This window comes from Pelobates fuscus, chromosome 11 (assembly GCF_036172605.1).
Source record: "Pelobates fuscus isolate aPelFus1 chromosome 11, aPelFus1.pri, whole genome shotgun sequence".
In the NCBI taxonomy this organism is placed as follows: domain Eukaryota; kingdom Metazoa; phylum Chordata; class Amphibia; order Anura; family Pelobatidae; genus Pelobates; species Pelobates fuscus.
The window spans coordinates 108,269,225-108,295,718 of record NC_086327.1 but is presented as its reverse complement, the minus strand read 5'-3'; the positions used below and the strand labels follow the sequence as shown (position 1 = coordinate 108,295,718).

General features: G+C 40.5%; 1 protein-coding gene across 3 annotated transcripts in view; it reads left to right on the top strand.

The window, feature by feature from the left end:
- The window catches only part of GNB1 (G protein subunit beta 1), a 66,615-nt gene that overhangs the window by 30,235 nt on the left and 9,886 nt on the right, over positions 1 to 26,494 (top strand). The window contains exons 1-7 of one of the 3 annotated variants that reach the window (XM_063436687.1): positions 823 to 917; positions 5,417 to 5,519; positions 16,941 to 16,979; positions 17,458 to 17,564; positions 17,921 to 17,984; positions 21,240 to 21,402; positions 26,174 to 26,240. In XM_063436687.1, coding sequence (XP_063292757.1) covers positions 5,463 to 5,519; positions 16,941 to 16,979; positions 17,458 to 17,564; positions 17,921 to 17,984; positions 21,240 to 21,402; positions 26,174 to 26,240 — 497 coding nt within the window. In that variant the 5' untranslated portion in view covers positions 823 to 917; positions 5,417 to 5,462. Of the gene's footprint in view, positions 1 to 822; positions 918 to 1,925; positions 2,001 to 5,416; positions 5,520 to 16,940; positions 16,980 to 17,457; positions 17,565 to 17,920; positions 17,985 to 21,239; positions 21,403 to 26,173; positions 26,241 to 26,494 lie in introns of those variants that run through there. The other 2 variants (XM_063436688.1, XM_063436686.1) reach the window with 2 other exon arrangements.

Sequence of the window (26,494 nt, the reverse complement as noted above, 5' to 3'; positions counted from 1 at the left end):
TAACATTCCACAGTTCTTGCTTAGCGGTCGGTGTATTGCAAGGTTTTCCATGAAAAAAAATTTCATATTTGTAAGCGGAGATCTATTTATATATATATTTTTAACCTTTTTTTTTCTTTTCTTTTGTTTGGTAATGTAGATTTCCACACTCTTCCTTTACGGTTCTGTGATGCCTGAATTGCTGGAAAATAATTTGACATGTTAAATTGCATTTTCAGTTTGCAGGAGCACGTTAATGTGTAAAAGTCGCTTTTCCTTTGTCTTCTCCGTGGGCACTTGGGAAATCTGTGATTGTTAGGAACAGTGTTTACAAAAGGCAGGCTAAAAATAGACGTTATCCAAATTTTAACATATTAAGATAATTGCCTTAGCCATCTTTCACTTTAACACACTACTGGTGGCTGCCTAGCTTGCTAGCATCATTTGTACCATATGGGCAACAATGCATAGCGTGTAACAAACATGTTACTAAATTGTATATAAAAATACGCAATGTTTGTATGATCTGAAAAAAATAAAAATTTTGTAGTAAATAATGGAGATGGGTTTCTTGTAGAAGAAGTATTAACTTATCTTATTTCTCAGATGTGTACAAGCCAAACATCGAAACAGTTATTCACTAAACTCTTGTATAGAATTTTAATTCACAAGTGTTTCATTTTGGGCAGTTTGGACTTAACATTTCAAAATCCCGTTTTCTGACTTGCAAGAATTCCTGATATATTTACAGCTCCCCTTTGTATGCTTCTTTAAATAAACTGCTAAAACTACCTGTGCCAGCACGAGCATTATCTTGGAGGAATATTCTCGTCAACAAGATTAAAGGGATTTGCGCGCATAGATTTAATTTACTAATTGAGTCTGTATTTGTCCTGAGAGAAGGTATCGGTGGAACGGTTTGACTGAGGGATTCAGAGGTGAGCCTGTTTATGGAGAAACGAACTTGGATTGTAAAAATATTTTCTAGAAAACAGGTTACTTTTTAATCGTTCCTTGCGTTCATAGAAAATCTCCATACCTTAACCTTTGATTTTCACGGACATTTGTGGGGCTTTGAGAATTGCACACGTGTGTCAAACTTGTGCTTTTAAATTGAAACCTTTTGTTGCTGAGGTGGCATCGTTCCTGATACTCTGTAGGTTTGTCTGGAAAAAAATGAAACTTGGCAAATGTGTGTGCGCACGGTAAATGGATGCGACTGCTCGCTGTTGGTAATTAATGGATTTTGTCATTGGAATTTGTACTTGGTGAAGACCCTAATCCAGCTACTTTTAACAATTTTAAACTCATTAGCCTTGTAGCATTGGTAGCCATCTGGAAAATTGTGTGGCTTATATGTATTTTTTTTCTTTCCTTTTAAGAATTAAAATATAAAGAACAATGCTTAAGATAAAATACTCCAAAACAAGCTTTCCAGATCTAAATCTTTTTATATTTTGTTAAATCAATAGTGATTCAGGATGGTTTTCTGTTTTGGCTAGTATCCAGAATGGAGTTGGTCCTGATGTATGCCACAATAAGTGCTTGGCAACTAATTATGTTCTGGGAAATCTACACACTTTTTTTGGATGGGGAAGGGGAGGACAAAGCATTTATGCTTCCTTTATTCTGCCATTTATAAATTATTTAAAAATATATGCATAGATAATCTGGTTTCCATTATGGTTGAAACATTTTTCATATTCCACATTTTCAGTTCAGTCATGGGATTGATTAGCCAAAAACAGTCAACTCGTTGCTGTCTTTTTATTCTTTTATTTTTTTCATTGCCCTTGGATGTAGAAAAAAAATCCATTGAAAATGGTGTTGGATTAGGGTCAGAAGGATAGTGAACAGTTTAAGACTCTCAGCCGGTATTGTGTTAACCGGATTTGAATGAGTAACTGAGATTATGCCACCCTCTATTTTGGCTTAAAGATGACATTGGATGGAGGACAGGTGAGAGAGACGTAGCTGTAAACGTTCTGTGGACTAGTTTCCTTAAGGCGAAGAAACTTTCTGTGAGTATAGAATGTGGGGTGTTTTTAAAGATCTATCTTTTAGTATTAGACTTATTAATTCAGATAGGTATTTTTATGGTGTAATTTAAACCCCCTTTCTAATGCTTTTATGGTGTTCATTCCACAGGATTGTGGAGGACAGTTTGATGTATATGTATGATAAATAGCTGTTTACAAACTTCCCACCATGTCAGATTTTTTAAAATTGTATATATTGCTCAGGCAGCATAACTTCTTGTTCCCCAGATCTATGTAGTAGTCATCCTAAAAATAATGCTCTATAAAATATGCACACTAGGAACAAACTATAACCTCTCATTTGTCAGGCTGTGGTTTATGCGGCTATGAAGACTGTCACTGTGTGTACTTCGAGAGTTTCTTTACCACTAACTAGGCTACCAGCTCAATATATCAGCTGGAGAATTTAGAAGTTGGTCTTTAACAGTTCTAATTTTCTACAAATTGTTTGCTGTCTTAGTTTAAGCTTTTGGTAATTTTTCATCTACTTTATATGTACACAATTTACAAACTGTAACCACTTTACTAGCGAATATTAAAAAGAAGGCCTCTAGGGTCTGCCATGAGCAATCTCAAATAGTGACATCACAATCTTATGGTTGTAGTGTTATTTAGTATTACCCATGACCAGACATAAAAATGTATATGCCTAGAAGGCTATGTATGTCTGCTATATACAAAATATTGTACTGAAATCTTGCTTTTATGCTTCTTTAGAATATGTAGTGGTTATGATGGTGTAATAATTTTTTAATTTTTTTTTAAATGTCCTATACTTGCATCTAAAATGAATGCTTGTCTTGGAGAATAGACTCTCTTGCTGCCTGCTACGTGTGCTTTAGAAGGTCTTGATGTTGCTTTATGGGAACTTGGGTAGAGCTGATGGTGTAGAATCAGACAACGGAGTGTAAAACAGAACATCGACCTTTGCTGTGCACCTTTGTGAGATATCGTTGAAGACTAGGGTATGCTTTTATAGTACAGCATATACAGGGTTATTCACTATATATTCTCCAATTGTTAGTGATCATGGTAATTACCAAATGAAGATGGTGCCTGCTAGCATTTCTTTTAGTTTATTGTGGTTGGATCCAGCCTGATATGCCACTCGTGTAGATATGGCCTCTCATTTTCCAGCCTGATATGCCACTTGTGTACATATGGTCATTCTGTAATGTGACAAGTGAGCTTAACAACTTGCTTTTGAGAATTGAGCAGGGATTCATTCACCAGAGGGGCGGGCTAACTGAATTTTTTTTTTTTTTTTTTTTTTAAAGATTCTTTATTTATGATGCTTTTTTGTTTTTATACAGTAAATTAAATGGGATGGGGTTACAGAAGAAAAATAAGGGAAGGGTGGGGGAGGGGATAATACACAGTCGTATAGCATTAGTTTACATTCTGGATTTCTAGTCGTTTGAGTTATACAATTGCCCAACATATAAACATTGATCAGATAAGTCTAAGCTGTATCTTGTTCCACATAACCTTGGTAAGGAAGTAGACAGGAGTCCAGGGGAGGGGGAAAGGAAGAAACAGAAGGAAGACCTGGTTTGCACCAATTTGTGCTTGCTTTCTGCTGCGGGCCCGTTTGATGTGTATTGTCGAGGTAGGCCCTGTGGGGTCCTTTCCTTGTTCCCAGGTTGGTCATCCCGCTCCCGTCCCCCCCGTGATCTCCGGTGAAGGTGCTGTCGTTCGTCAGTTGCCTATTGCTATGGTGAGCTTTTGGTTACGTCATGTGGCCAGATGTAGGCTATGGTCTTAGTCTTTCTTTGTAGCATGGTTTGGTGTGTTTTTAGGGCGTATGTATTTCGATAATGAAACTAGTCAATGCTTGTGTATCCTGTGCAAGGGTAAGGTTGCAGTGCCATGGTTAGGGGATGGGTCGTGAGAGGGTTCCCCCGCTATGGGGGGCCACTCAGGTGAGTGGGTAAGGTAGTTTGCGACACGGAGTCCCAGCCTCGCGATTCCGGTGGGGTCAGGTAATGGTCAGGTTTGAGGGGATCTTTATGTTGTTTTTAGCGGGTTCCATCTGTGCATGTGCTGTAGGGGGTCCTTATCTGAGGGGTGTTAGTTCCCGTACTTAGTATATCTAGGTTTACCAGGGTATGGAGGTATCTCCCTCGGGAATTTTTGTTTGTTAAATTCTAAAAAAAGAAATATTTTAACCGGTTTATCTTTTTGATGAAGACTATTTTATAAATATTTAATATTTTTAAAAATGTAGTTGTATGTTTGTCACTGAGCTATCTGCAAGAATATATTCAACACTGAAAGGCTTCTGCAAAATCCCGGTTGTCTTTCAGGTTTTCAAGACAAAGGATTTGTTTGTTGGAAGGTAGAAAGATCTAGAAGAGTATATGTATTTTACTTCAGTGTATATGTAGAATGTGTTTGCCCCATCTAAGCATACATGTATACAAAATTACAAAGCATTGGAGGTAGTTTAGACCCTTTGCACGATTTTTGTGCAGTCTGGGTTCGTTTCCCATTTATATAGTCCTCATTACAAAATGAAAATCTAGTATGATCAGATTGTGATCTTACACAGTTTAAAAAGGCAATGAGTTGAAAGCTGATATTTCTGTGTAAAAACAGACCAGGTTCTCGTTGGTCAACAATTGTGCTCGATAATAAGGGCAGTGAAGTATTGAGGAATTGTCACTATCCCACCAATTGAGAACGTATGGACAAAGTTTTCTATAAGGAGTGGGCAGTAGTTCTAGAAATGTTTAATCCGTATATTTTGGATAGCTACTAAAGGCAATGGCTCTACATCTGATTCATCAGCCTGCAGTGCTTTTTATTGTCTTTCCTTTCTCATGGTTGGAACTCTTCAGCCTAACAGTTCTCATTTCTCAAGTGTGGAATTCAGTTATTTTCCTGGAAAGGTTTATAGGACTAGTATTTCTTCTTTGCTGAATAACTATATTATAATATAACTATATTAATCAACACAGTCCCCATTGACACGAGAGGCTTGTTCTTGGTGAGACTTGTTATCCACCGAGGCTGTGCAGTATGGATATAAACGTTACCGCTGAATTCACATGCGTATATAACACGCTCCTGGTTAAATGATGTTTACTTGGGTTTTACTAGTCTGTGTCCTTCTTAAACCTGAATGTTAAAACATCCTTGTTTTATGCTGTTTTGGTGTTTGGCAATTTAGTAATGTGACTTGTTTCGTACTTATTTTCATGATCAACTACAGTATATATAAGCAACATTGTTAGATGTTTTTGGTTTCTTTTACCTTTTGACAAGGGGCCCACATAAAATACATTTCCCACTGTATGTCTTATTTGAAATGAAACTTTTAAATGCGAAGATATTGATGTGCATCTAACTGTATTGATAACATAATTTTGAAGAATTTTTTTTCCCCCCTTTTTTAGGTTTGTGTTGGTGGTGGCAGATAAGCTCCATTTATAGCAAAGAAAAATGAGTGAACTCGATCAGCTACGTCAGGAGGCTGAGCAACTCAAGAACCAAATCAGAGTATGTACATTACTGAATATCTTAAAGCTTAAAAGTCAGACCTAAGTGTTCTGCAAGCTCCCTGGTGAATATAAATCGGTGACACCTAGAAAATGTAGTTCATGGACATAATTTGAGTGGAACGGATAACGGCTTGTCATTAAATCTGAAAGTCATTTTAACTTAACAGGAGTGGCTTAAAATATGTCCAGTCCCTGCCCCCAAGTGGCCAAATTCCACATTTTATTTTTATTTTTTTTTTTAATTCCATCTTGATTTGTCTCCTTAGTATGGTTGATCTGTAGACAGTCTTAACTAATGCTCCCTGTTGTGTTAAAACATGAGTCACTGCTGTTTGCCAACATGCATGCTTAAATGTTTTGGTCTGTAAAACTGCACCTTTTAAAAATACACATGGATTTTGTCCATCTTACAACAAGCATAAAAATGCTCTCTTCCGCTTCTGCTATGGACAGCCCAACACTGTCAGTGCACAAAATTCATACAGCATTATCCACAAATGGCTGACTTTGTGTTGTGTTCCATGAGGCCTGTCTATGGTCAAGGTTTTCTATGAAAGCAGATTCTAGCCATTGCCAAGATGTGACATGCGTGCAGGTGTCTATAAATATAAGGACACCTGCCCTAAAGGTAGAACGTTTGTGAATTGTGGGTCCACTTTAATGGTTTATCGGAGTGCATTTATTTAGTCACACTCTTTTTGTTTAAAGAGTTAAACTTCAAAGCTACTGTAAATTCATCTTAGGTGTAGTAAGAACCCTGAAGAGCACTAATGAAATGCTTTCAGACTGCATTTTCAGGAATTTCTGGTTTAGTGCTGTAGTCTGTTTTCAAAGCCTGCGTAAAAACATGGCTTTGTGTCTCTTACCTCTCACCTCCTAAATTGTTTAATTTATGGTGGGGGAGGAGGGGGGGTTTGGCAGTTAAAATTTTGGTATGATCTTTTTAAATCCGTCCCTAGCCAAAATCTCCAAGGGACAAATCTTTTAATCATTTTTCTTCTCAACCCAGTGTGTGTGTGTATGTGTGTGTATATATATATATATATATATATATATATATATATATATATATATATATATATATATATATATATATCTCTATCATTACTTACTGAATCAGAAACACACTAGTTTCCGGTTTGTGTGGGTGGTTTTGTAGATGGTCCTGATTGGGTTGGGATTATTTGAATATACACTGAAGCCAGGTACAGCATAGCTATTTTGCAAATGGATCAGATGTCATCACCTACTTTCTCTTAATTCGCCTAGACATTTTCCATGAATACATGCATAAGATACAAATAATGTCAGTCCTGCTTAAAGTGTTTAAAATTATCATAACCCAGTATGGATTTCATATGTGGTGGTTAAAGTTTTAGTTGAACAATGTAGAAAACAAGAGGACATTAAATCCAACTTTAGTGGCTGTTGGATGGATCTTAAAAAGATTAGGAACGGGGGCGGAGCCTGGCTACTGAGCAGTACAGACGTGTGTTGCCTGAGCTTCCACGAATGGCACCAAAATCTGACATTATTCTCGAACAAATACCTCACCTGGACGCAAAGCATGACTAAGCTTGTGAATGAAACCCCGGTGGTGCTGGAGATCCCTTCCGTGGACCTCTCCCCCGCTGGAAACCCTGACTCTCGAGGCTTTGCGGCCTACCAGTGACAGAGGGGAGGAGAGGATGGCCGCTCTCCTACTGGTGCTGAAATACTCGACTAGTGCTGTGTTTTCCCCTCCCCCCTATGAAAGGTGGGGGTTATCCCGGCCCCCCTGGCTAGCATTATACCCAAACGTTACTCAGTTGCCAGACACAAACCACGAGACGAACCCGGCCAACTCACTCAAGATGGCGGACGTGCTCCCTGAACAGGGGCGCAAACTGCACAGACTGGTGGATGATCTACCGGGCTCGGTAGAAGGCATGCTACAACGCCTTGACAAATTGTTTGAGCAATTCTGGCACAAGATAGGTGCTCGAAAGCAGTACCCACACCCTCAGCAACAGGGGAGAAGGTGAATTGACGGGAACCGCACAAAGCCTGGGTCTCCCGTTGGTAAAGCACCAGTGCAACGTCAGCCTAACCTACCAAGACGAAGGGCCGCTCCAGTAATAACCGCAAAGCATGTTCCACGACGGCAGTCGCGGCACCCGCATCCAGAGGCGGACCACTCCGGGCCCCCACAGTAGAGCGGCGGAGAGGGACTTGACATATCCCATAGCCTGGTTCCACGGATTCCGGACAAGGGCCCCCTCGCAGACCCGGAGGGAGAGAGAAAACACCCTGGCATACCTAACTTACATAGCAACACCCAGAGACTCACCAAAATACTGAGCCGAGGCATCGGCTGATATCACTATACCACCCTGTGCGCGGCACCCGTAATCTCTAGGACATGTTTCCTTGTGCTGCACTTCTATACCCGTGCTGATGATGCCGCTAATTTGATTTAATTTTCTGTCATACCGTAATTGATGTTTTGTTTGCATGCCTCTATCTACACACAATCCATGATATGTTGAGGCAACCCAGGGGTTTACCTCACTATTATTACTTTAATGGCTCACCCCAAAAGCTACTCTCGTAACACATACTCTATGTACCTGCATTATGCTATTATGAAATAACTGTGTTGTGCGCATGCCCATACTAAAGTGCAGCCATGCAGGATACTATATAATATCTTGTACCTAGCCTAATTAACACTAGCGACTATCGTGTATCACTCTCTTGTTTCATACATATACTAAAATATTCAACTGAACCTCACCAGATACATTAAGCCTGTTCATAAATGAAAAATGTGCAAATACCCATGCCACAGTCTCTAACCTGTATACCCGTATGTACACTGTTGTGGTGTTTAACACTGTTATGTACTACCTGCACAACAAAAATAAAGAATAAAAAAAAAAATTAGGAACCGGGACCAGACACTCTATAGCATTGGTAATACAGATTTGTATTCCTAACGCTATAGTGTTAATTTAAGTAGCATCACTACCTGCATCCCTACAGCAGGTGGTTAAACGGAAGATATGTAACTGCTTTATAGAAAATTCATCAAGATGGCTGACATCTATGGAATCATATCTATGTATTCTCACACGTTGTTTAGGATTCTTTTGCGTGAGATGTATTGATGGATAGTCTTGGGTGGTTGGCTTAGGTGAGACAAAGTTCACCTATCATTGCCCTTTTCACAGAGATACAAATACAAAATAATCCCTTTTTGTTTAAAGTAGCAATGAGAAATTAGGAATTTTAAAATTGTTAAATTTTGTTAGGAATACAAACCTGTAAATGGTAAAATAAAACTTTAAATGCTTACCTGATTCCAGACCAGCTGCCCCTTGGTTGGGCTGGTCCGTTAGTTGACAGGGTTACCTAATGGGCATGCATTGCAAGCTTTCCTTTAGAGGTTTTCAACACACTGGACATCCTCATGGGATGAGGGTGAAGACGTCCAGTGTCAAACTGTGAAACAGCAGGAAGTGCCTGGAGTTGCTGTCTAGTAGTCTGCCACTAGAGGCAGACTTAACCCTGCAATATAAACATTGCATATTCTCTGAATGGGAGTTTAAAGGGACAGGGACAATGCATCCAGACCACTTAAATGAAATTAAGTTGTCTGGGTGCCTATAGTGTCCCTTTAATCTTCTGTTTTAGCACAAAGAATTTATATTAGATGAACTGTCACTTTCTCACTTTCGGTACTTCCAAATAGCTAGCTGAAAGTTGGCTATTGGTTGTGAAAAACATTTTTCTAAAAACATTTTTTCAGGTTTCTTTAAGATTTTGACTTGCTGGCCAAGGCTTTACTAAGTATACGTAATTTAGTTATCCTCTAGTTCACGTCTGCATTGCGAGTGTTAAATACTCCCCCGCTCCTCTGCCTCTGCAATAGTCACTCCAGTAAACACTGCAACAAACGGTCACTTCTCTGGAAGTGGCAGTTCCTCTTAAGGACAACCATGTGACCGATCATGTTGACTGTGTATCTGTCATGACAGATTCCTTTTTAAGTTGTAAAATTTACTTGAGCAGCGATTTTCTAATTTATCATAAAGATGAATGATATATTGTTGCTTTAGAAGTTAATGGTAAACTCACCTCTACAGTGCTGCTGCCACAGCCATGATGTGAGTCTAGATTGCAAGCTCGCCAGAGTAAAACCTCATTCACTTTTTTGCATCTGTCATTCATTTTGTCTGTCAGTTGCTTGTTTTAAATTCCCACTGTATTATTGTGAAGCTGTGTGTTAAATGAATGCTATAGCCCTATGTCTGATATTGTAGGACTAAAAACCTTTTTTTATATATATATATATATATATATATATATATATATATATATATATATATATATATATATATATATATATATATATATATATATATATATATATATATAACTCTTTCCAGTGCAGAGACTCCTTAAGTGCTGGCTGCATCTCTTCCTGCAACATGAGTTTTGACTTAATTCATATGTGCAGCACTCGCCACGCACATTAAAACTTCCCTGTAGGAAAGCATTGAATCCCTGCTTTCCTACGGGGAATTTGAAGATGTTGGGCATCCTCATGCAAAGTGTGAGGACGTCCAACGTCAATCCAGATGGGTGTTTAGTGGATGTCTTCTAGACCATTTATCTACCATTTATCCGTGTGCAAACTGAGGCGTACAGCACAGTTGGTTTACTTTAGAAGTAATCTTGTTCTCTGTTAAACCTTAATTCACAGGAGGCTACTGCAGGCTGTAGCAGCCAGTTGATAGATCATATTGCGTTAATCACCATGCAATAAGTTAAAGATTCCATCAACCCCCTCCCCACCACACTCATTTCCTTTCAATAAATATGTGAATATCTTTCAGAGCAGCCGTTCTACAGTGTCCAAGACTGGTATTACTATCTATGCCATAATTGCTAGCTTTTGGTAACTTTATTGTTCCATTCTCAGATCTTAACTGCATACCATCCGTTGCACTTTATTAAATGTTGTATGAATATTGGTTGTATGATTTCTCCTAATTTTATGCCATACATAAAATGTTCAATGTATTAGTTCTAACTGATAGTTCTGGAAAATTAGTCTTAAAGGAACACTATAGAGTCAGGAACACAAACCTTTATTTCTGACCTTTTTATAGTGTTAAAGCCACCATCGGGCCCTCTTGCCAACCTAAATATAGTATAATCTTGTATTAAAGTCTGCAGCTGCTGGTTCTGCCCCTGTTTGCCTGTAAAACTGTCTGTCTGACATTATCAGAAGTGGTGGTCTGAGCCAATCACAGTGCTTTCCTATAGCATTCTTAGACTGTCAAGGAGGCAGATCAGGGGCATCTCTTCATAGAGATGAATTGAATCAATGAATCTCAGAGGTAAGTTTAGTGTCTGTATGCAGAGGGAGGAGACAATAAATGTGATGAATACTAGGCAAGACTGAGATAGGAAGCACCTCTAGCAACCATCTAAGGTGTGACTAGTGAAGTTATCCCTAGGCTGTAATGTAAACACTGCATTTTCTCTGAAAAGACAGTGTTTACGGCAAAAGGCCTGAAGGGAATGATTCTACTTACCAGAACAAATTCAATATGTAGTTGTTCTGATGACTATAGTTTCCCTCTAACCTGTATATCTGCCAATTGGTTGGTAATGTGGTTTGTTGCATCACTACATTCCATCTTAAAGCGGGTTCCAGGAGACCGTCTGGGATTTAAAAAAAAAAAAAAAATGCAACTAGAATCCAAACTTGTTTCATACAATCTGTGTGATAGTCTGCCAGTGTTGATCTTTGAGGCCGCCAGTTTTCACAACCAACAGTTGGCAACATTTGACCATACCTTTCCAAAAGTAAATCTATTTTGTCCTTTTTCTATTTAATTTTTACACTCACACACTGCTTCCTTGATTTTAACTGCTTGTTTTCACAGGTACAACATGGAGTCAGGCTATTTCTGAGTGGTTTGGCTTCCTACCTGGGGTTTGACAGGCACCTCTCCATTCATTTTTTTTTTTGTTTGTCTCCAGAGCGGAACATTCCTCAGCAGGAACATCCTTTAGCCCTCCTTGGCTAAACCCTGCACACAAAAAAGTTTTACTTGCCGTTGTGGTGTGTGTATATGGTAGAGGGAATTGCCAGGGCACTCCTAGCACCATGCAGCGAGAGTTGATTAACCAGTCACTTTTTATTTTTTTCCCAAGCACCAAACAATATTATGCTTATACTGGCCCTTATGTTATGAAAAGTATGGCAGCATATCATGTTTGCTCATTTGTTGTAAGTGTAGCCATGGTGCAGTGTGTGTGTATTTGCTTTCAGGAAAGTAAAATCATGCATTAAAAAGAAAATCGCTTTTGAAGCGGACTCTTTTTAGCGCTTATCCCACTTTACGTTTCTTAGCCAAGCTTCTCCGTTCTTGGCCTCCACCCTCAATCTGTGGTGAAGAATGTCTTTATTTCTCGACTATGTTCTTGAGTTTTTAAACACCCCTTTAGCAATATTAAAGTTGTATTCAGCCTTTCAGACTGACGCACTTCAGTGATATTGTTATTCAGAAATCTTAATGGCATTCTATTTAATGAATTGTCTTTCTAAACCTGTTCTTTGGACTCCTTTAAGGGTTCAGATTGTGTTCAGCAAGTGTAGGATTATATTCCCCAAACTGAATTCTCTGCTTGCTGCACCTTGTATGATGAGGGCCTTTGTCACTTCTGCCTCTCATACTGTTTGCGCAAACAGAAACCAAGATACAGTATTTGTAAAGAGGAACAATCATGTCCCAGCATTTGTTTGCTTATCTCCTGTAAGAAATATGCATTTGTGAGGTGTGAAATTAAAACTAAATGTAGAAATGCATTCTGTAGAGTGGAGGGGTTGGAATTTCCACTGCTGTAAAATAAGATGGATTATCTTGTGGCACCAAGGGGATCTCGGGGCACATCCCCACAGTTCCAGTGCATCAAACCACCTTCCCAACAGTGACCTCCACCCACCCAAAACCACACAGTCTTCCCTTTGATACCATATAGTTATTCATAACTATCCCTTTGAACATATTTCGGAGTTATTGGCCTATATTCCTGCACACACTTTCACTTGGTTGAAACGATGCCTAGCTTCTGGAGCTGTGCCTACAAGATGCATTAAGATAATAAGTTAGCACTTTCCTTCCCATGAGGTCATTTAATTACATTACACCAACAAACTAATAATACCAACCTTACTCAACTGATGCTGCCATTTGTTGCTCCAGCAGGCATGAAATAGTGCCAGAAACTGCAGCGAAAATTAAATGCAGTGCCTAAAGTTGGGTACCTGTCTGGCAGGCAGCTCAGTGGGTGATCTTGCCTGCCTCCATCTTGGCTCTTTGTCAATTGTTATAAGCTCTGCCCTTTGCAAATGGCATCAGAGGAGGAATAAAACCGGGTTTCTTTCTCTTCCCAATTTGTAATATGTGTGGGCCCTGACTGTTCCTAGTCTGAAGTCAGTTGTGATGTAAATTATTAAATTCAAAAGAATACTGAACATATTGGCAACTTTCAATGCTTTATTCAGTGTTGTAATGTCCAGAAAAGTAGTGGTTCCCCTTAAAGGATCACTATAGTGTAAGAAAAACAAACTTGTTTTCCTGACACTATATCATCCTTAGGACCCCCCACCCTCAGGTTACCCCCCTACCTTGGTGCTGAATTAGTTAAAACCCCTTCAGCCACTTACCTTAATCCAGCGTCTGGCTCACTAGGCGCTGGTGACCTCTCCTACCCCGCCGACGTCCGCTCCCAAGTGGAGCGGAATGTGCATGTGCGGCAATAGCCGCGCATGTTTTTAAATGTGCCCATAGGAAAGCATTTCTCAATTATTTCCTATGGACGTTCTACACACTGAATGTGATTTTGGCATTCGGCGTCGCAGAAACGCTGCTAGTGGCTGTCAGGAAGACAGCCACTAGAGGCTGGATTAACCTTGCAATGTAAACATAGCAGTTTCGCTGAAACTATGTTTACATCTGAAGGGTTAAAACCTGGGGGGACCTGGCACCCAGACAACTTCATTGAGCTGAAGTGGTCTGGGTGACTATAGTTTCCCTTTAAGTGATTACCATGCATTATGCATATAAAATGCAAAAAAAATGTGCGAAAAGAACTCCCTCATTTGACCATCACAGCAAGTGTATGATAATAGACAAAACCGATATGGTCAACATGGACTAGAAAATGCAGTATAAACCCAGAACCTCGTTGTCCTCCCTCAAATCCTTTGCTGTAGTGGTTATGGTGCCATCATGCCCTTGGCTCCATTCTTTGTCTCTATGCTAAGCTGCTGAACAGTTAAGTCTCAGCTGTCATAAACAATCAAAACTCCATAGAAATGTGGCTAAAACTAATATTGCTACGTAAAAGTGTAACAGCAGATGCGGTCTTATGGTTTCCTGCCACTCAAAATTTTTGACAGAAAAACTGGGGGAGACACCAGGTGATTTCTGCCACTATATCTACTACAGTGGACTGCAGTTATGGTGCTTACAGTGTGCCTTTCCCAAACTAGTCCTAATAGCCCAACAGCAGTCCAGGATTGATGTATTTCCATTTCATTTCCAATGGATATACTGACTAAACATGGACATGTTTTGTTAGCATATCCACTCAGAAGAACAAGTTAAATGGCTTAGAAGTGGTTTAACCCTTTTTATTTATATATATATATATATATATATTTTTTTTTTTTTTAATTATTATTACTTTATTTTTTTAATACAAAATATTTTTTTGTATTGTTCTTTTCAGTTCTATCTTGTTGCGGCATTAGTATGCATGTTCACCAACACCAATCTGGCCTGGACAATATGCTTGGCTTTTTTTTTTTTTTTTTTTTTTTGAATTTTTTATTTTTGCAGTGCATAAGATGTTACAGCGTTTCACGGGGTACCCCAAAGGCATTCCTCGTGTTATTCATACAATAATTACATTGGGGTATACGTTTGTACTTGCACAATTTTATGTTAAGGTTGCGTACTGACAAAAAGATATACAACGTTATTTAGTTAGTTTGCTAAGACAAAAATCGCTTGTTCAGGATTGCTCCTAAGTAGCTCACCCGGGGAGGCAGGGTACGTGTTTTAATTACAGGCAGCGTGTGGGAACAGTAGACATTATGGCTTAAATCATGGCTATTACAGGCAGGGTATGAGAGCGGGCTGCGTAATGGTTTCAGCAATGGTAAGGTGTCTTGAGTGTTAGCATGGTGTGAGTTTTGTGAGTAGAATGTAAACGTTATGCTGTGGTCAGAAATGCAGTATGTTAGCTGAAGCCTATTAAATCCAGGCAATTATTTACTGCTATAGTATATCATAATCATAATATCACCCAGTCCGTTTGAAAGTTCATACAGCAACATGCGCTTCAGGGGTCCGGTGCTGCAAGGGTGGCAGTGGATCTATGGTTAGCCCATGCGATCTTCAGCCCGACGCGGTGTTAGTGTCCCTGTAGGCTACGGTACCTCTTCAGATGTGTCGTGTAAGCTTGCCTCTGTGAAATGTCGAGAGGAGCAGTCTCCGCGGTCGGCATTGAGGGTTGCCTCTTCTGGCATGTGGCTCCCTTCGGTTGGCGGCAGAGTCGTAAGTATAGAGCTGAGTCTCTGCGGGTTGGTGTCTCCGCCGCTCCGTGTCCGGTAAGCCTCCCTTGCTGCCTGTCTTCTCATCTGTGTATTGCTCTGGCAGGTGAGAGGTCGCTTGGCGAACTGTGAGAGAGTGGGGCCGCCGTCTTCTCATGTTTCCTGAGCCCATGCTTGTGTGTTACCTTACGTGCACGTGGCAGTCGCCATCTTGTGCGATGTGGTCGGGCCCTCAAGTGCATTTGTGGCGCCTGTGTGCTCGAGCTGCTATGCCCCCGGGCGGGGACCGGGATCACCCCCCCGGTCCATAGGGGGGGGAACAGGGCCGGGTCCACTCAGGTTCGAGCCCCAGGCTGGGTGCTGTGTGGCAGGATAGTGATGCGTCGGCCGTCCGCACCACTCACCGCGGGAGAAGGCCGGGTATCGCAAACCTCTCCTCCAGGGGACTGTAGCTTGAGAAGCCAGCCTCTCCCTGGCTCCAGCAGGTCCTCTGCTTAGGGCACTACAGTGGTCGGTCAGTTCCAGGCTTAAGTTTGAGTCTTTCTCGGCTTTTTGATGCTAAAGCAGCAGGAGCTCCTTCTGCCTGCGACCGTCCAGCTCGGCGGTCCGGCCCCGCCCCCATATGCTTGGCTTTTTAACATGTTCAAATACTTGACCAGTGATACATCTCTGGCTTTTGTTTTATCTCTGTGTACATGAGGATTTTTGTAAGTGAATAGTTCTCCGTGTCTTCATTAATTCTCAGCTCTTCTAAACAGTTATTAAAAGCCTGGCTCCAGTGAGAAGCAGACTTCCTGGATAGCTTTAGTTCAGTGTATCCGTTAAGTCTGTTTTTTTGCAGAGCTCTGTGAAATGTTAACAATATGTTGTATGAAATGAATGATTGTTTAAATGTAGGTTTTCCATGAAAGTTTCACTTAGCGCAGATTGTGACTTGACTGAAGTTACTCACTTTGTGTTGCTTTAGGATCCCGGTGCCTTCTGTGTAATACCAAGTTTGTTTTTTCTTTGTTTCCTGCTATCCTGTAGATTATTCAAATATAGATATTTGATTCTAGATGGCCTTGCCTCTATGTATTTACAGGAACACATTTGTGTTGGGAACACCAGGTGATGGAATAAGGAGTGTTTAAAGGGTTTCTCACCCTTTATTTTCCAGAGGGTTAAAAACACTCACCTTATTCCAGCGACTAGGTCCCTCAGTGCTAGCTCAGTCTCTGCCTCATCAGTCAGCACTGGGGAAAACCTAAAGCGCATGTGCAGTGAAGCCCATGCACAATACCCTCGCCATAGGAAAGCAAAGCAATTAATTCAATGCTTTCCTATGGGGGATTTGAAGACGCTGGACGTTCTCATGCAAAGGAAACTCTCCTAGTGAGTGTATGGAAGACTGCCACTATTGGCAGACTTGACCTTGCAATGTTTCTCTACAACTGCAATGTTTTCTATTGCAGGGTTAAGAGGAAAGGGACCCTGCATCCAAACCACTAAATTGAGTTGAGGTTTGGGTGCCTTTTGAAGCAGACCAGTGACTGCTGAAACAAAAAGGGTGGAAAACACTTGTTGCCATATGAGGGGGCCTCTAAGATGCTCACCATATATGAGGTGTCAGTTCATTTTGCAATGAATAGAGAACCTAAAACTAAGCAGTACCACACATCGAGTAACGTGAAACACTGCAGTAAAAGTTAGATGTAAAAAGAGGGTCTGTGTTTCCAGGCTGTATGTGTACTCTTGTTCGTGTTTACTGTAGTCTTCCCACTTTCTGTTCACTTTAATAATGGTCTTCTCGCTCCACAGGATGCAAGGAAAGCGTGTGCAGATGCCACTCTGGCTCAGGTAAACCATTTTATTTATTGGGATGGGGATTGTGGTCTTCATTTGAGTTTTGTTAAGATGTTATTTGTAAAATTTAAACACTCTGGTATTGGATGCACAAATGTATACTGGTATGATGGCCTACATTGCTGCTGGTATGCAAATATTAGTGCTTCATATATCTTAGAAATTGTTACCAGCGTGCAATTGAACACAATGCCACAGCACACTTTTAAATATTGTAGCTAGCCTAGATTATTGGTAAATAGTGTGAAAGTTTACTAAATGTGAGTATATACCAGGTTTTTTTGATTTTTTTTTTATACATTTTGAGAATATCCACATTGAACTATAGATTTAAAAGTGAGACTGTGAACAACTTTTTCACTTTTAGAATATACCATTGATCTTGTGCTAACGATCATAATCTGTGCATTTTTGAGTGTTTCACGCTCCACGAGGTTTTTTTTATCATTATTATTTCTTTTTCCTCTTCTAGATCACAGCCAATATTGATCCAGTGGGTCGGATTCAGATGCGCACTAGGCGTACACTGAGAGGGCACCTGGCTAAAATCTATGCGATGCACTGGGGTACTGACTCCAGGTAAGTGTGGCAGGAGGAAATTGCAATGTAACCTAATCTCACTTTCTGAATTCTACCTTTTTTTTTTTTTTTCCCCTTCTTGGTAGCTTATGAACCACAGCTAACAACCCATGATCTATAATTATATCCCTGTTTGGATTTAGGGGTTACCCACCTTGGTTCCATTTGTGCATTATTTTGAATAAGCATAACATTCGTTGGAGGTTAACATGGTTACGTACTTGGCAAAAAGGCTATGCAGATCCAGATCTGTTTAAAAGAAATGCAAGCGGGTGGGGAATTTAAGGCTGCTTTATTCTTAACTCTGTCCCCTTGGCCAATGTAATTTATAGTATTATACTTTTTGTTCCCTTCAGGCTGCTAGTTAGTGCCTCTCAAGATGGCAAGCTTATCATTTGGGACAGCTACACCACAAACAAGGTAAGAGAAACATGCTAAGAAATGTTACCACTTTAATTGAACCCGAAGGAATATGTAAACATGTTTATTTTTAGTTTCAAATAGAAAACAATATATGTAGGCAACTGATCATAGCTCATTTTGCATTGCAGCCTGGAAAGGTGTGCCTTTACAGGCAGTGCTTTTAGCCAAAAATAAAACCGGGATGTTAAAGAATCATAGCAAATCAAAATTATCCACAGACTCAGATTATCATAGTTTATAGAATATTAACAAATTGAATACAAAAAATAGAATTACAGCAAAGTGCTTATAATAAAGCTGTGCTTTGTATGGATAAATAAAACCTATAAACTGTAAGAGAACTGATGAAAGAGGAACTGCCTCGCGTCTGGCTTGTAGTAATTACAATGTATGATTGCCTATGTCGTCATCACTCAGATCTGGAAGGATACTGTTCAAAGATGGTATGCTCTTCTTATTCAATAGGAGTGCCTAGAGGTATCAATGCTAAAAAAAAAAGCCATCCATGCTAACATATCTTAGGGACCAGACTGCAAACATTGCCATTTGCTAAAGTGGCTTTATCACCTCAAGGTGTCTTATTATACAGTGTAAATTAATATTACCTAACAAAGCTGTAGTGAGTTTAGATGGGATTATCACTGATATCATGGTCCATTATTTGTTTGTGTGTGGAAACTGCTACTTTGAATTGCTAATAAAACAAAAGGTGCAGACAGGATCCATTGTCCGCATCCAATTAGTACCTGATTTACAGGGTATCCTTCAAGTTTCCACTGTGCAGAAACCCGAAACTGTTCTTGGAGCTGTCTGCTGCTTTGTGCCAACATGCTCAAAGCTAGCTGTAAAATATATTCTTTGCATTAGGAGATTCCATTTTTCGATATATGAAAGTGAAAACCCACAGCTTAAAAAGTTCTAGGATCCATGCTTGATGTCTTGTAGATAATCTATTTGAGCTGCCGTTTATGGTTGTCCTATAATAAGTAAACAGCTCAGTGCGGTTCATCTTACAGACCTCATGTGCATGTCTGTATCTGTCCCTTGGTTCTGCTTTACTGTGTTCAGTTGGCGCCATGTTCATAAACATAAACTATTCGTAGCCTCATTAGTTTTGTGAGCACTGATCTTCCAAGCTACTGCGAGCAGAGCCGAGAAAGATCTGCGTCAGTGTGCACGTAGACATTTCTTGGTTTTGCCAAGTTAGTTTTACTTTCTCCTAGACTGCCCACTTCCGAGGGGGCAGTCTTTTAGCTCCCTCGGACCATATACAAGGGAACCAGAACTATGAAAATTCCGGGGTTCTCAATTTTGAGCTTATTTTCAAAATCTCACTTCCCTTAAAATTAAAAGTTTTTATTTTTTGTAGTTTTGGTAGTTACATGTGTCGCATAGTCATCTGGTTAGATGATGACCAGTCTAACTCGGTGAACTCTGTTATTATGTATGCCTGATTTACAGTAGAGAACTATATCAAATGATTGATTTACCTTAAAAGCTATATAGATAAAAATCTAACATTTCAGTTGTTTATAGCGGAGTGCTAGCAATAAATCTCTATGCAGGGATTTGTAGTTAATTCTAACGTGGACAAAAATCCATGTGGTTACTGTCAGTCTTTAGTCATCGTCCCCGTCCACCTTTACGGACAACATTTATGGAATCCTGCTTGAATTTACTTGTATCTTGTATATTTCTCCCACTGTACAATTCTATCAGCAGGTCTCCCCCGGAAGTATTAATGATCCAACCTGTCCACCATGTCAGATTCTCACTTACAAAGAGTTAAAACTCTTTGTAAATGAGAATCTGACATGGTGGACAGGTTGGGTCATTAATACTGCCTCTGGTGGGAAGTGCCTATCACTGCATACAACTGTGCATGTAGCCATCAGTCTTTATATAACCACTGAATGATGTTGTGAAGTAAATGTATTAAATGTTAAGGGAGAATATACCGAAGAACAGAGAACCTTTTTAGATATTTATATATGATTTATGTTGTTTATATAGCGCCAACAAATTCCTCAGCTATGCTGCAGTTAGTGGATATATCACTTAATTCCTAAAGTGTGAATTAAATGGCCCTAAAATAAATAGGTCTTGCCAAATATGTGCATACAGTGTTAAAATGTGCATACAGTGTTAAAATAATTTTCACATGCACCCTTAAAGGGATACTCCAGGCACCCAGGCCACTTCTGCTCATTGGAATGGTCTGGGTGCCAACTCCCACCACCCTTGACCCGGCAAGTGTAATTATTGCAGTTTTTAATGAACTGCAATAATTACCTTGCAGGGTTAAGTCGTCCTCTAGTGGCTGTCTATCAGACAGCCACTAGAGGGATTTCCGTGTTCTTAAAACATGAAAAGTGTTTTAAACGACGCTAGACGTCCTCACGCTCTGCATGAGGACCTCCAGCGTTGCTGCAGTCCCCATAGGAAAGCAGTTTTGCGCGCAGCAGGAGCGTGGGCGGAGCCGGACCCAGCACTGAGGGACATTGGCGCTGGATTCAGGTATGTCACCGAAGGGGTTTTAACCCATTCAGCAACATGGGATGGGGGGTGGGAGATAGAGGGGCACTGCAGGGTCCTGCAGTGCCAGGAAAAAGGATGTTTTCCTGGCACTGGAGAGTCCCTTTACAGGCTTTTTCTGTTGCTAGTGAAAGTTCATGTTATCTTGATCGACAGAGGAAACCGTTGCAGTATGTCAAACTGTAATCTGAAACCTTAGTGACAGCCTCTCTGTGCTGTATTCCTAGAAATGTTGCTTTTACGCCATCTAATGTTTAGATGAACCTGTTCTGAAAAGATTTATAGATGCTCCAGTTGTGTGTTCTATCCTTTAAAGCCATTTAACGGTTAATAACTGACGTTAATGCTCCCTTCTACTGATTGGAAACATGGGTGCACAACTCAAACTGTGTAGGTGTGTGATACTTTTTTAGTCTGCATCTAGAAGTATGGATTTCTTTTTAAACTTGCAAGTCTGGCTATGTTGCAGTCAGAACAATTTAAAGACTGGTACATCATGGTCTGTTCAGAGCTGTTTAGTACAAAACCGTTTTCAAGGACCACTAGAGGCCCAGTTTGTGTTTGGCTTTTTTTTTTCTTTCCTATCTAGAAATACCTATATTTTAATATACTTGGCTAACCTATTTTTAAACTACTATTCTTATATCAACTAGTGTGCTTTTTATGATCTTTAATCATTGGAAGAAAAATCCTGACACTTCCATCCTTTCTTTTCAGGTTCACGCTATCCCATTGCGTTCATCTTGGGTAATGACATGTGCATATGCCCCCTCTGGAAATTATGTTGCCTGTGGTGGACTCGATAATATTTGTTCCATTTACAACCTGAAAACCCGTGAAGGAAATGTGCGAGTGAGCCGTGAGCTGGCTGGACACACAGGTGAGTGCTGTTACTTCCACACCTTACACTGGTGCTCTGTAAAAACCTTAAAGCAAATCAAATTGGTTTTCCTTTCCTTATGCCCCATGTATTGATTATACTCCCCTCCTTGCCACTTGCTTTTGTTTATATTTATTTTGTATTCCTTCTCCCGGATCTCTCTATCGGAGTGCAGCCATTTTATTCTACTGTTTGTGATGTCTGCCGTTTCCCTTCTATGGGACTGATTGTACTGATGGGTTGTGGATAAACTTGATTGGCAACTGAAACAGAACTTTGCTTTAGGAGCCGCCCAATGTCAAGTTTTGTCAACCTGACTGCTACACATAAAAATGTCTGTTTATGTATTTAATGAAAACTAGAGCACTCAGGAAATAAGATTGAGACACTGCAATTTAAAGCGTCTGTGTTACCAAACATAAACTTAATCTAATCTGTGTATCTCGCGCCATTCCATTCAGTAATAGCTATACACTTCCTGCTGGATTTACTTGCCTCACTAATTGTTGGTGGAATGGCTATCTAGAGAGTTACACACATACAATTGTCTGTGTAGTTTTAAAATGACACTATCCTCTGGTTAATCTAAGCATGATTACTACAGTGTTCTTTAGGTTTTGATGCTGTCCATGGAAAAAAGTCCCTGTCTGTGTAGTTTGACTCTCGGGTTTACAGGGCACCTTTGTTTTGGCTTCTTGTCATTAAAGCGGAAGTTCCCTTTCCGCAATTTTGTCCCAGTTTTGATGGGATTCTTTGGCGACCTCTCATTCTTTGAGTTTTATCCAAAGACGGATTATTATTATTGCCATTTATATAGCACCAACAGATTCCGTAGCGCTTTACAATATTATTAGAGGTGGGATTTAACTATAATAGGACAATTACAAGAAAACTTACAGGAACGATAGGTTGACGAGGACCCTGCTCAAACGAGCTTACAGTCTATAGGAGGTGAGGTATAAAACACATTAGGACAGGAAATAGCAATCACATAAGGTGGGAGTGAAGCAGAGCTGGAGGAGAGAGAAGAGTGCTGCCCTTTAGGAGAGGGCAAGAAGTGGGTATGCGTGGTAGAGGTTACTCTGGGAGGCCATAAGCTTTCCTAAAGAGATGGGTTTTAAGGCACTCCTTAAATGACTGAAGACTAGGGGAGAGTCTGATGGCGGTAGGCATGCTATTCCATGGGTAGGGAGCTGCCTGGAAGTGTGAGTTGGCCATACGGGTGTGAGCAGCGAGCAGGAGAAGGTCACGGGCAGAGCGGAGAGACCGAGCAGGGGCATACGTATGGATCTGTGAAGAGATATGAGGGGCTAGAATTGGTTTTGCTTTATAGGGATGGGTTAGCACTTTGAATTGACTCCTGTAGGATACAGGAAGCCAATGAAAGGACTGAGAGGTGTGAGAGGACCGACTAGAGAGAAAAATCAGCATTCATTACAGACTGTAGTGGGGGCAATGCGTTTTTTGGGAAGAGGGTTACAATAATCCATGCATGAAATTACTAGAGCATGGACAAGCTCCTTGGTAGCATCTTGCGTAAGAAAGGGGCAGATGCGGGCTATGTTTTTAAGATGGAATCTACAAGACTTGGTAATATGCTGGATGTGAGGCCAGAATCAAGTATGACACCAAGACAGTGCGCTTGCAAGGATGGACTTGTGTGGATACCACTAACTTGAAGGGAGAGTGAACGAGGAGGATCAGTATTGGGAGGAAAGACAAGGAGCTCGGTTTTAGCGAGATTGAGTTTCAGAAAGCGGGAGGACATCCAGTCAGAGATGGAAGAAAGGCCAGCAGTGACACGTTGCTGGGAAGAGGTCCGGGGAGGAGAGCTGTATCTGGATGCCATCAGCGTACAGGTGGTAGTGGAATCCAAATTAGGTAATACGTTTGCCAAGAGAAGCAGTATAAAGAGAAAATAAAAGGGGACCAAGGACAACGCCTTGGGGGACTCCAACCGAGACAGGACGAAGGGAGGAGGTATCCTTAGAAATGGGGACACAGAATGAGCGTTTGGAGAGATAAGAGGAAAACCAACGAGCCGACAGTCACAGACCAAGCGATTGAAGAGTTTGGAGAGCATGATCAACGCTGTCAAAGGCAGCAGAGAGGTCAGGAAGAATTAGTATGGAGTAGTGGCCTTTGGATTTAGCTGCGACTAGGTAATTAGTCGTTTTAATAAGATCAGTCTCAGTAAAGTGGAGGGGGTGGAAGACAGATTAAAAAGGGTCTAGGAGAGAGTTGGAATTGAGGAAGTGAGACATATGGGTAAAAAAAAGTTTGTCCAGAAGCTTTGAGGAAAAAGGGAGCAGGGAAATGGGACGATAGTTAAAGGGGGAGGAAGGGTCGAGGGTTTTTTTTGGGGGGGGGGGGGGGGGGGTTCAGGATAGGTACTTCTGTGGCATGTTTAAGGTCAGCAGGGACAATACCAAAAGAGAGCAGTTGAAGATGTGCGTTAAAGAAGGCACAAGACAAGTGAGAGAGATGTGATATGGGACAGGATCAGGTGGTGGGGCGAGAGAAAAGGAGAAGCGCAGCCACGTGCAGTATCCGGGGAGAAAGTCTATAGGGTAGGAAAGGCATGATCTACATGTGGTTGAGAAAAAGAAAGGCGGTGTGGGGTGAATTCTTTCCTTAGCTGTACAATCCTGTCGGTAAAGTAGCATGCAAAGTTATAGGCTGAAAGGTTAGTTTGGGGGGTGGCCACAGCAGGGCAAAGAAGGTGTCAGACGCCTGGGATTGCGGGAGCATGAACTAATGAGAGGAAAAGTGTGACTATTTCGCAAGGGCTGCGTTGTAGGAACATAATATGAATCTATAATGGAGAAAGTCTGACTGGGTTCAAGACTTCCTCCAGGAGCGTTCAGCACAACGGGAGCATCTTTGCAGGTGGCGTGTTGATTTAGTATGGTTGGGGGCGTGACCTCCTTGAGGTGCATGTTTGGAGCGGGACTGCAGCGTTCAAGGCCAAGGTGTGAGGGTAGTGTTATATGTGGAGTTGGCCAATGAGGCACAGGAGAGGGAAGGGATGGATAGGAGTTGTGAATAAATATCAGCTGATAGCTCCTAAAGGTCAATAGAATTAAGGTTCCTCCTGAGCTGAGGGTTAGACTGAGGTTGTTGGGTGGTGCGTTGTCATGTCCAGAGTGTGGACAATAGAGTATTCAGAGATCTGAAGAGGAAGCTGAACCCAGGCAAGTTTCAAACAGATTGAAAAGTGACTCTTACTAGGAGTCTTCCGGAACCACTCTGTAGTGGTTGTTTCTTAAACTGACCCTTTTAAAGATCACTAAAGTCACCCAGTCTACTTAATCTCTGAAATGCTCTGGGGGCAGTGACTCTTTAGTTTTAACACTGCAGTATGAAACAGTGGCGTTTTTGCCATTAGAGGCTCTTCCCTACAAGAACAGTCAAATTCTGTTCTCAAAAAAATGCTGCTTCTAGAGCAGCATAACAACTTTAAATTTTTGTAACAAAATTATGCAGCGTGCACTTGTAAGGTTAATGTCATTCGACATTGACATGAAAGTGAGCTTTCTGGGAAAGCTTGCCAAAAATGAACATTGAATAAAGTATACTTGGCTTTCAGTAAACATTTTTGTTCTCACTTGAGTTATATAATTACCCCTCTTTATAAATGTCCCTTTAGCAAAGGTTTTCCCATAGGCTGAAGTTATGCGAAATGAAATGTTTCACTCATACAAAGTGCCTACTTCCAGTATATCGACATGGTGGCTGCTTCAGAGAGGTTTGTTCCTGTTTTTCTGTAGCTTGGCAATAAATCATGATGGTTGAACACCGTTTAAAACAAGAGGAAGTAGATTCCCTATTTGGGGGGCACAGTCTGGTTTTTCTGTTTGAAAAATCTTGTCAAAGTGAAAGCAGTTTGTTTAACATATGCTGCAGTTTGTATTACTCACACGTTACTCATTAAAACATCCCCTTTTTTTTTATTGCCAGACAAGTTGCTTGTCAGTGGCTACTAGAATGTGTTTAGGTGGAGGAGGTCTGGGGACCATTGTTGCATATTCAATTCCTGGAATATTATGTACATATGTATCGGTTTAAACGCATGCACATGTGTAGCATTGACAAAGTGCTGCTGGTTTGGACGATCATTGATGGATATTAGAAACCTCTCGGACTGTATGACTGTTACAATGGGGTTTTTAAAACAAGCTTCTGTTAATCAACAGGAATGATTTCTAAAACCTGTTGCAACACCCATGGAAATGTGCACAATTCCCTAGGTGATTGGTGGAATTTTATATTTTAATGTATGCGTACTGACAAAGCTGTAATGCATTGTTTAACACTCTGCTGATTAAGACTTTTATAGGAGATATAGCTTGGCTCTAACAGATTTGATTTTTAATTGACGGTAAGCACTTTACATTCAAATGATTTTTATGATTAGTTTTGCACCAGAAAAGCAAGGAGCACATTGCAAAGCGGTTTTTGGCCCTTTTCAGAATTTAATCTGTGAAATGTAAACTTCTCTGTTGGTTTAAAATATTAAAACCAATGACTTGTATATCAGACTTTTGCTCTAAATTAACTGACTTACTGAAATGCTAGTGTGTTTTTATTGGGCCCTTCCATGTTGATTTTTCAGTTTTCAATATTTTTTCTCAGTTCTTTTAAAAGCTGCCGTTCTACTGCAGAATGAGGATTCCCCTCACGAATATATAGTGTCAAAGATTTGAATGTACAGAGCCACCCTATTCATCTCAACAAGCTATGCATTTCTCCTTTGCTCTTTCTTTCATAGGTTACCTGTCCTGCTGCCGTTTTCTGGATGATAACCAAATTATTACAAGCTCTGGAGATACCACTTGGTAAATATCTGCTTATAACTTGTTAGCATTGTGACAATCAGAGATTGGGAGTCATCTTGTCTACCCTTTAAATGATCTCTACTTAAAGTGCACTTTTAATCTTTTTAGGAACTGTAAAAAAATTCATACATTCATCGTTCCTAGATTACTGTCACAATGTATTAAAGATTCACGCTGTGCACCTATACCTTTCTGGTATTGATGTATGAATTACTTAAGCCAGTCTGTGAGTTGTATACATTCCATCTGAGAAC